This window comes from Cnephaeus nilssonii (genome assembly GCF_951640355.1).
Source record: "Cnephaeus nilssonii genome assembly, chromosome: 8".
NCBI classification, from domain to species: domain Eukaryota; kingdom Metazoa; phylum Chordata; class Mammalia; order Chiroptera; family Vespertilionidae; genus Cnephaeus; species Cnephaeus nilssonii.
Window position 1 is genome coordinate 43,103,346 of NC_137079.1, and position 11,539 is coordinate 43,114,884.

The 11,539-nt window shown below is 40.8% G+C and overlaps 1 protein-coding gene across 2 annotated transcripts in view; it reads left to right on the top strand.

The window, feature by feature from the left end:
• UGGT2 (UDP-glucose glycoprotein glucosyltransferase 2) overlaps positions 1 to 11,539 on the top strand; it is a 166,921-nt gene that overhangs the window by 149,308 nt on the left and 6,074 nt on the right. For both annotated transcript variants that reach the window (XM_079778742.1, XM_079778741.1), the window contains exons 37-38: positions 1,021 to 1,137; positions 6,776 to 6,902. In XM_079778742.1, the coding sequence (XP_079634868.1) occupies positions 1,021 to 1,137; positions 6,776 to 6,902 (244 nt within the window). The remainder of the gene's footprint in view (positions 1 to 1,020; positions 1,138 to 6,775; positions 6,903 to 11,539) is intronic.

Below are 11,539 nucleotides of genomic sequence, written 5' to 3' on the forward strand. Positions count from 1 at the left end.
TATATATTAACTTTGTAGCCTAAAACCTTGCTACAGTTACGTATTAGATCCAGGAGGGGTTTTTTATTGATTCTTGGGACTTTCTGCATAAATAATCCTGGCATCTGTGAACAAAGACAGTTTTATTGCTTCCTATCCAATGTGTTTATCTTTTATTTCTTTTTCTTGTCTTGTTGCATTAGCTAATACTTCCAGTATTGATGTTTAATAGGAGTGTTGAGAGAAGAACCTTAAAATTGTGAATCTTGGAGCTTAGATGGTTCAGCTCACACAGGTACCCCTTGTGCCCTCTGGGAGAGAGAGGACGCATGCCCTTTGCTCTGGAATGTAAACCAACATTCTCTGGGGAGAATAAGGAACGACTCTATATCCCCTGGCATATGAATAAGTATCTCTGGGGAAAATGTCTCTAAATCTCTCCAGAGGTCACTATTGTTAGATTACTGGGCTCATCTGCCATTTCAACATCCTTTAACTCAGATTCCAGCAATCTTTGCTTAGAAAGCCCTGAGCAGGCAGAAATGTGAAAATGTTCATGGGTCATTGTTTTCTAACAGGAAAATGGAAGGTCCCCTCAGAATCTGGAGAATGTGGTAGTGACTGACATAAACAGTAATAGCAAGCACAGTGTGAGTGATTGACCCTGGGGTTTCAAGGCAGATAGAGGTCGTCTATTTGGGGAATGTGAAATGGTGAGTTTCTAGGCCTTCTTCTTCAGCCTTGAAGCTAGGGGTCAAGTCCAGGTCAGGTGTGGACGTAGTTCCCTTGCATGGGTTTATTCATGACACAAGATGATTGGGTCAAGTTAAGTATTTAAAGTTTAAAAATAGATCTCAATTTTACATGTTTTTAACGATCTATTTATACTTTAAATCAGTGGTCGCCAACTGGAGGTCCATGGACCACTGGTGTCCATGAGGTCCAAAAGGTTGGCGATCACTGCTCTAAATCACATCTTCACCTTCTTTTCCTCTGACTCCAATCCCTATACCTCTGTTTAAATATTTTCTTTCTCTGTAGGATCTTCCCAATAATATGATTTACCAAGTCGCCATTAAGTCTCTTCCTCAAGATTGGCTGTGGTGTGAAACCTGGTGTGATGATGAATCCAAACAAAGAGCCAAAACAATTGATCTGGTGAGTGTCTGTGGTTATTTTCATTTGTGTATAAGCAAATATGATAATGTTCAGCAGAAATATTTTATGTTTTACAAATGGAATGGCACACACCTGACATACTGCTGCTCAGTATAGTATTTACTATGGTATTTACTTAGCTTGACAAGTATAGGATGTGTCAGAGGGTCCCTAAGTCAACCCCAGGTTTATGATTTCTCTTCTTAGTTTAGTGAAGAGGACTCACAGGACTGAGAATATAGTCATGCTGCTCAGCTAGCATGGCTCAATGGTTGAGTGCCAACCTATGAACTGGGAAGTCACAGTTGGATTCCTGGTCAGGACATATGCTCGAGTTTCAGGCTCAATCACCAGTGTGGGGCATGCAGGAGGCAGCCAAACAATGACTCTCTCATTATTGGTGTTTCTATCTCTCTCTTGCTCTCTTCCTTCCTCTCTGAAATCAATAAAAAATATTTTTTTAAAAAGAATATAGTCATGCTCATGGCTATGATTTATTCTAGTGGAAGGATACACAGCAAAGGCAGCAAAGGGAAAGGTACATAGGGTGAAGTCCAGAGAAAACCATGCTTCCAAGAGCCCTCAGCCTGTGCAGTTACATGGGACAAGCTTAATTCCTTAAGCTGCGAAAATTTTCATAACGCATATGAACTATCGACCAGGGAAGCTATTGGAAACCCAGTGCCCAGGGTTCTTATTGGGGACGGTCACATCGGCATAAACCATGTTGTTTGCACAGATTAGTCACAGTGAGCCTTTCTTACCAGGGAATGGTGGGAGCACTCCTGAAATGCAAGTTCCAGACGCAAGCCACGGGCCAGCCTTGCAAGCAGGCCTTTCTAAGAATGGCAATCTCTAATACTTTCAACAATAAAGAATTTTTAAAAAGAGAATAGCAGTCTCAGGCCTGCTTGTTTAACTCTTTTTGCACAAGGGCTTTGGAAAGAAAGGCCGAGGGCTGACATGTTCATGAGTTAGCTATCATCTTAGCATATCATCAGTTTAATTTTCTTGTTAATATTTCTCCCAAGTACACATAACCAAAATAATTGCCTTAACTCAAATTATGCAATACATGTCTATTTTCTTATTTTTGAGAAGAATTTTAATTACATTTTCCTTTTAAGCACTTTATGCTACACAGTTTAACTCTCCGAGACATGAAACATTTCAAACTTATTCATTATCTCTAACAGTTAAAGATATCATCATTCTTTTTCTGATCATATTGTTTCTATGTACTAATTTAAGTATAAAATATCCTATCTAATAAAGAGGGAATATGCTAATTGCCCTGCCCTCAAAGATGGTGGCGCCCACGGCCACAAGATGGCGGCGCCCAGTCCCCTCAGCCCCACCAGGGCGGCAGGCATGTGGAAAGGCCGGGCCTGCCCCCAGGTGGGCCCAGCTGCTCTGCACGCCTGCCTCTGGACTCCCCCAGTCCCCTCAGCCCCTCAGCCGCCCAGGGCTGGCCCGAGGCACAGGCAAGCCTCGGATGGTGGCTGCCCAGCTGACGCCTGAGGCACAGGCAAGACTCAGATGTCAGCTGCCTAGCCACCCAGGGCCGCCCGACGCTCAGGTAACCAGGGCCGGCCGAGGCTTGCGCTGCTGGCAGTGGCAGCAGCAGAGGTGTGATGGGGTGTGCCTTCCCCTGATCGCCAGGTCGCCTCCCACCCCTGAGGGCTCTCAGACTGGGAGAGGGGAGAGGGGGCAGGCCGGACTGAGGGAACACCCCCCTCCAGTGCATGAATTTTCATGCACCAGGCCTCTAGTTTGTGTATAAGATCCTCACTGAAGAATAAACTGTCTAAATATTAAAATTCATAAAGTTTTTGAATTTGAACAAAATAAGACAGAATAATAAAATATAGGGATTTTTTTCTAGATATGTGTAAAATTGTAAAGAAAAAAATAGCATGCCAACATGTTGGAATGCAACTGTAGATGCTAGAAGGTAACAAAAACAAGATGGCATGCCCTGGCTGGTTTTCTCAGTGGTTAGAGCGCCAGCCCTGTGAACGGAATGGTTGCCCATTCAATTCCGGTCAAGGGCATGTACCTCAGTTACAGGCGCAAATCCCCAGCCCCGTCAACCAGTCCTTATTCTCTCCCATCAATGTTTCCCTCTCTGTGTCTCTCCCCCTCCCTTCCACTCTCTCTAAAAATAAATGGAAAAAATATCCTCAGGTGAGGATTAACCAAAAAAAAAAACACCAAAACACACACACACAGAAAACAAATTAGATGATATTAAGAAAGAAGCAAGAAAAAAAATAAATAAAAAACAAAAAAAGAAAGAAGCAAGGTCTCACATAGCAGAATTTTCACTGATACAATGCATAGGACAAGAGAAACAAAGGAAAAAATAAACAAATGAGACTACATCAAAATACAAAGTTTCAGCAAAAGAAACAAGCATCAAAATGAAAAGGGAACCCACTGTATGTGAGAACATATTTGCCAATGATACAACTGATAAGGGGTTAATTTCCAAAATATATTAAGTACTCATAAACTCAACAAAAGGAAAACAAACAACCCAATTAAAAAACTGGCAGAGGACCTAATAGACACTTCTCCAAAGAGGACATACAGATGATCAAGAGACATATGAAAAAATGCTCAATGTCATTAATTATCATAGAGATGCAAATTAAAATGACAATGAGGTACCACCACACCTGCCAGAATGGCTACTATCAGTAAATCAACATATAACAAGTGCTGGTGAGGATGTGGAGAAAAAGAAACCCTAGTACATTGCTGGTGGGAATGCAGACTGGTGCAGCCATTATGAAAAACTGTGGAGTTTCCTCAAAAAATTAAAAATTGAACTGCCATTTGACCCAGTGATCCTACTCCTAGGAATATGTCCTAAGAAGCCTGAAACAGCGATCAGAAAGAATGTATGCACTCGTATGTTCATAACAGCACAATTTACAATAGCTAATATATTGTTTAAGGTTGTGTTGTAACATAAAAGGTTGTGACTTATACCTTAGTGACATGAGATACCCTTGGGGTCTTTAGGAGCACTTAAGTTAACTTGAGCTACTGTAATAAACCCCCGAATGTTAGTGGTTTCGCCCTCTCCCAAGTACAGATCTAAGTGGGTGTCATGTTTGTGAGTAGCTCTCTGTGTATCATAACTCAGGGAATAGTCTCTGTCCAGCTTGTGGCTTATTCATCCTCTAGGGTCATCATCACCTGTATGCATCTCTCCAGTGTGGCAGTCATGTGCCACATGTGGCCAGCGAGCACCTAAAATGTTGGGAGTATGAACTTAGATGTGCTATGAGATGTAAAATACCAGATTAGGAGAACTCGGTGCAATAAAAATAATGTAAAAATATCTCATTGCTGATTTTTATATTGATTACATATTGATTGATAACATTTTGGACATAGTTAAATGCAGTATTAAAATTTATTTCACTTGTTTCTTTTACATTTTCACATGTGGCTACTAGAAATTTTTAAATTACATATGCAGTTTCCATAATTTTTCTGTTGGATAGTATGATCTGGAGTAAAGGAAAAAGGGAATGTGGAGAATGCATCCTGACTCTTAACTGCCTTAACCCCTTGGTGGGACTTGCTCGTGTGGTCACATGATAAATGTCATTCCTGGGTGGCCAGCTATGTCCTGGAAATAGGTCTGCGTAGGAAAAGGACAAGTGGCATAAATTTTGGTGGACAGCTTAGCCAGTTCTCCCACAGAAACACTTAAAATAAAAATGAGAAAACATGCTATTTTGAACTAGCTTCTTGGGAAAAATGTTAAGGGAATGCAGAAAAATTCCAAGGAAATGGCATAAGGGGAAGGAAAAAGATGCATAATGGAACTAAAGGTGAGACTCTATTTCAGTAAAGATTTCTCAGTCTGGGCATTATTGACATTTGGGACCAGATAATTCTTTGTTAGGATGTTTAGCAGCATCCCTGGCCTCTACCCACTAGATGGCAGCAGCACCCCACCACCTTCAGGCATGACAAACAACCAACCGTCTTCAGACCTTGCCACAGTTCCCCTAAGGGGCATGATAGGCCCAATTAAGCACCACAGATCTAGATTGTAGGGGGGAAAAATTGTATTACCAAAAAACTAAGAAAAACATAGTATTTTTATTTAATAGTTGCTGACACAAAAAGAGGGAAAATAGTTTCATCTTCACATTATAGAACATATTGCCTGTAAAGTTAATTTCCGCAAAGAAAATCCTATTGCCACTACTTCAGAAATATATTACTGTAGAAAGAAAATTCCACAGTGGAATAAACTGATAATATCTGGTGAGGAAAGGATTAAGATGACAGGTTCATGGCTCATAATTAATAGCTTTCCCATAAGGCATGGGGGTGAGCAAATTTCAGCAACCATAAGAATATGTCACATGGAAGTAAGCCTCAGGACACGTTTTCTGTTAATGCTTTGTAATGAGGAAATGGATGTCTGTAACTTTGTGAAGCCTATGCTCCTCTCATTGTCTTTCCTGTCTCAATGAAGGACATTCCATTCTTTACTGTGCTCAAGCAAAAGACCATCTTTGATGCATCTCATATTCAGCCCATCAGCAACTCTTGTCAGCTGAACCTTCAATACATTCAGAATCAGATCCTCTCAACCGTCTCCTATACCTTCTGCCTTTAAAAAAAAAAAAAAAAGATCTTTTTATTGATTTCAGAGAGGAAGGGAGAGAGAAAGAGAGAGAAACATCAGTGATAAGACAGAATCATTGACCGGCTGCCTCCTGCACTCCCCACACTGGGGATCAAGCCCGCAATCTGGGCATGTGCCCTGACCAGGAATTGAACCGTGATCTCCTGGTTCGTAGGTCAACACTCAACCACTTAGCCACACTGGCCGGGCCCTTCCGCCTTTTAAACCTTACTTTCCCAAGAAACTCTATAGTAGAGTCAGTTGTTACGTAGTTTCAATTGACCCTATATTAGTGGAACCTTGAAGATGATCTTGTTTAATTTCCTCCTCTGTAGATGAAGAAACTAAGATCACACACACACATACACACAAAGTTAAGTAACATGTATGGGTCTTACTCTGCCAGTAAGTTGGACCCATGTGGACTGAGATTTATGGACTACTCTGAATTTCACAACTATTACTATTTGGACAAATGAGTTCCAGTTAACTGACTTTTAATATAGCCCCAATTGCTGATTAGAACAGAGGCATATGAAAGGGAATGAATGCTTTTGCTAAAGAAACTCAAGACTTTTCTAAAGGCTGACAAATGGTTTTGTCTGTGGAAAATGTAAAGTATATTAAACCAAATTTTTAGTCCAAAGATAAGGTAAGAAAGTATTTATTAATATAGTCTGCTATGTTTTTTTTGTCAGAATGGTCATATACCATGCGAGTGTCTTTAAACAATTTTTTTAAAATTTCTGATTGACATATTAGCATTGAACACTTACTGCTTTCAGAAACTAAGGCCTGTCATTTCACTTGTTCCTGCCCATTAAATGAATTTCAGTATTTCAAGGACGTAGGACTTAGGACTGTGCTCCTTATAAAATGCATTTTGTTTGCTCCAGTTAGACAGCAGAGTCCTCAAGTATTTCCTTTCTGTTTCTGGAGCATGGTTTTTTATTAACAAAACTTTATTTAAACTTTCAGTGCAATAATCCCAAAACAAAAGAACCCAAACTGAAAGCTGCTGCCAGGATTGTCCCAGAATGGGTGGAGTATGATACTGAGATACGACAACTGCTAGATCACCTTGAAAACAAGAAGAAAAATGCAAGTAAGTAATCATTCTGTGGTGGCGTCTGAACCACATGTTGCATTAAATGAAACTAGAATATTTCATAGTGAAGTTATCAAGTGATTAGGTCAGAATTTCTCTAAGAAAGTCTATGACATAATTAAGAATATTTTTATGTGGACTAAGCTCACAAATTTAAAATATGGATAAAGCCTGGCCAAGTGTGACTCAGTGGTTGAGTGACATCCCATGCACCAGGAGGTCACTGGTTCAATTCCCAGTCAGGGCACATGCCTGGATTGCAGCCTCAATCCCCAATAGGGGTTGTGCAGGAGGCAGCTGGTCTATGTTTGATCGATATTTCTATCCCTTACTCCCTCTCCTTTTCCTCGCTCTCTAAAATCAATAAAAACATATTTTTTAAAAATATATGGCTAGAGAATCTATTCCCCCATGGATATAGCTTCAATTCATATAATCTGTACCACATAGATGCGTAGTATACAAGTCACCTCCTGACACAAGATAGAGGTAAACATAAAAATTTTTTTAAAAAAGTTTATCTTTTAAGATCACACTGAATTTCCCAAATATGAAAATCCAAGCTCTGAAGTTTAATAAAAAGCCTTACATAGCTAACTAAGAATATTATCTTCTCTCTCCCAAATTTAATCTCATAGAAAATAGAGGTTTCCCACATGTTCCTGATTCTAGTAGCCTTATTCGTTGGCTGGAGGGTGGCTGAATTAGATCTGCTTCCATTCTTAGATTTAAAAAACTGGTTACCTTGGCATTTAATCTTCCTACATAAACCTTCAACTGATGTGTGCTGAATATTCTTTTAAGCCTCATAATTCCCTCTCCTTGCCAGTGTCTGTCTCCCCTTTATTCTTTACTCCTTTTTAAAAACAGCACTAAGGCCCTGGCCTGGTGGCTCAGTTGTTCAGAGCGTTGTCCCATACACCCAAAAGGTTGCAGGTTCAATTTCCAGTCAGGTCACATATGGGAGGCAACCGACTGATGTTTCTCTCACATCAGTGTTTCTCCCTCTCGCCCTCCCTCTCACTCTGACATCCATAAAAACATATCCTTGGGTGAGAATTAAAAAGAAGAAAAGCACTGAGCTTTTTCAGTCAGTATGTTAAGAGACTTTCACGGGTTATATTTGTTACCCTCACAATAATTCTTCCCAGTAGTTCAAAATATAATTTTTATTTTCCTCAGCTTTATTTTTTAGAGAAGCTAAAATGTTTATATATAAACTTCCTTACATAAGCATGAAATTGTTTCATCTTGACTTTGTGTTTTCCTTAACAAAACCAATGTGTTCTGAGATGTTCCATATTTAAAACATACCCATGTATTTTTAATAATCTGTTTAAGTTCAGAAGTAATATTATTCTGTAAGTGGTATAACTTTTTAAAAGGAGAGAAAGATAATAAGTCAGAGGATAGTAGAAGAGAAGGAAAGGAAGCAAAAAAAGGAAGGAAGGAAGGAAAATTTACATAATTACAAGTGCACAAAACTGAATCAAATGTTTCTCTTATCAAACTGAAAAGAGTTAAAGGATCAAAATATCCAGCATTAATGAGGGTGTTGACACATGAACACGCATTCACACATCATGTAGTAGCTGTATAAAAACTTACAATAAGTAAACCCTATGACCCAGCAGTTCACTTCAAGAAACTTACATTTAAAAGAAAACTAATACATGTATACATGTTTGTTATAGCATTGTTTTAATAATGAAATAGAAATAACCTGTCCATAGAGGATTGATTCTATAAACATTGATACCTACAAATGTAGTGTAGCCTTCCAATAGAATAGAAATAAATGTATTTGTGCTGACATCATATTTTCAAGTTAGAAAAATAGGTTATAGAATATGTATAAATATGATTGGCCCCATCTTAAAGAAAAATGCATGTCTGTCTGTATATGGTTATGTGTATAAGAGAAGTTTTACAAAAGGGATTATTGGTTTCTTTACTTGATTTGTAAACATAATAGCTGCTCATTATGAACATTAAAACAACATGGAAGATAGGGAATAAAATTGGAAGTCTTCTTATACTTAAAGAGGCAACTATTTTTAAGGATTTGGCAAAGTTTCCCTTGCTTTGGTGTAAATGTGTCTGTTTCTCCAAGAGGCTTATTGGAGGGTTGATTGATAGCTTTAGGTATATTTGCATGCTGTAGAACTGGCAGACTTCCCTCTAGATGTATGTGCATGGAATAGATCAAAGCCCATCCCACAAAAAATCTGTCTCTCTCTTCTCTCTCCTTCCCCTCTCCCCTCTCTCTCAATAGATTATTCAATTCGTTTTTAACCCTTTGCACTCGCTTGCTTTTTTCTCGATTCCTTTATTCTAATGCTAACCCTGTCGAGTCACACTCGACATCCGAGTGCAAAAGGTTAAGAATAGTCTCCTAGCCCTGGTTGGTGTTGTTCAGTGGTTAAAGCCTTGGCCCATGCGCCAAAGGTTTGATTCCTGGTCAAGGGCATATATCTGGGTTGCAGGTTCAATCCCTGGCCCCGATTGGGGCATGTATGGGAGGCAACCAATTAATGTGTCTTTCTCACATTGATTTCTCTCTTCCTTTCTCCTTCTTCCTCCTTCCCTCCCTTGTCTTCTCTCCCTTCCATTCTCACTAAAAATCAATGGGAAAAATATCCTTGGGTAAGGATTAATAACAACAACAAAAGTCTTCTACTTTATCACTTGGAATAAGCAGGCTGTCAGATTTCCTCTGGTATGCAGTAGGATGGGAGGGGAGCAACCAGCACAGATACTCCAGACTAGTCCTTCAGTTAATTGCTTCTGTCTGACTCAGTCCCCACCAGCGTTTCTGTTAGGAGGCTCCCCCGGCTTCCAATGTCAGGAACACCACCACATCTCAGCTGTTTGCTTATGTATTCAGTTGCATACTATCTTTTCCATTTTTAGAAATTCATTAATAATTCTGCTCCAATGATGTTTCATAACCACTTCCCGCATTCCCTTTTATATTTCTTTACTAGAGGCCTGGTGCATGAAATTCGTGCACGGGGAGGGGGTGTCCTCAGCCCAGCCTGCACCCTCTCCAATCTGGGACCCCTCAAGGGATGTCCGACTGACCTCTCACAATCCAGGACTGCTGGCTCCCAACTGCTTGCCTGCCTGCCTGCCTGATTACCCCTAACCACTTCTGCCTGCCAGCCTGATCACCCCCTAACCACTCCCCTGCCAGCCTGATCAACGCCTAACTGTTGCACTGCTGGCCCAATTGCCCCTAACTGTCCTCCCCTGACAGCCTGGTCACCCCCATCTGCCCTCCCCTGCAGGCCTGGTCACCCCCATTTGCCCTCCCCTGCAGGCCTGATTCCCCCAACTGCCCTCCCCTGCAGGCCTGGTCCCTCCCAACTACCCTTTCTGCAGGCCTGGTTGCCCCCAACTGCCCTCACCTACCAGCCTGGTCACCCTCACTGCTCTCCCCTGTTGGCCTGGTTCCCCCCAACTGCCCTCCCCTGCAGTCCTGGTCCCCCCCAACTGCCCTCCCCTGCAGGCCTGGTCCCCCCCAACTGCCCTCCCCTGCAGGCCTGGTCCCCCCCAACTGTTCTCCCCTGCAGGCCTAATCGCCCACAACTGCTGTCCCCTGCCGGCCATCTTGTGGCGGCCATATTTTGTCCACATGGGAGTGGCCATCTTTGACCACATGGGGGTGGCCATCTTTTGTGTTGGAGTGATGGTCAATTTGCATATTACTCTTTTATTAGATAGGATTATCTTGAAAGTAGAATTTAGTGGCCCTAGCTGGTTTGCCTCATGGGGCTAGAGAGTCAGCCTGCGGACAGAAGGGTCCCAGGCTCGATTCTGGTCAAGGGCACGTGCCTGGATTGCAGGCTTGATACCCAGTAGGGGATGTGCAGGATGCAGCCGATCAATGATTCTCTCTCATAATTGATGTTTCTCTCTCTCTCTCTCTCTCTCTCTCTCTCTCTCTCTCTTCCTCTCCCCTCCTCTCTGAAATCAATAAAAATATATTTTACAAAACATAAAATAAAAAGATAAAGTGGAATTTAGTGAAGATATAAACATAGTCTTCCATCTCGAATTATGGTATAGAATACATTTAATTTGTATTTTAATTTCTACCTGAGAATATCATTTTGAATTCTCAGTGCTCTTAAATCAATTAGTATGTGACAGTTCAGTGATGCAGAAAGAAAAGAACCCATTTTTTGTCTCTAAGAGTCTTCACTGTTATTCTCATATTTGTGTGGTACCTGTGTCTATGTTTGAATGCTCTCTTCTCCCATCATAGAATACCATGTATGTCTTTTGCTCTTTGTTGTTCTATTACACTAATACTTTGTGCAGATGAGTAATCTACTAGTATATTTCATGGCCTCCTTGCCAGGCTGGGTGCTAGGTCCTAGAGATAACAGATAAACAAGGCATAGTTCTTGTCCTCCAAGACTACTGGGAGCTCATTTCTAGGAGGGGACAAAGGTAAGTAGTCATGATACAGTACAATCTAACCGATACCATAATGTACAGAGAGCTGTTCTCATGTCACATAATTGAACCAAATAGATAGTACTAAATTAACCAACAGAAAGATCCTCAGTCAGCACCTGTGCTTTTTCTATGTCTCAGACATCAGTGAGGTTTAAGCTAATTTGATA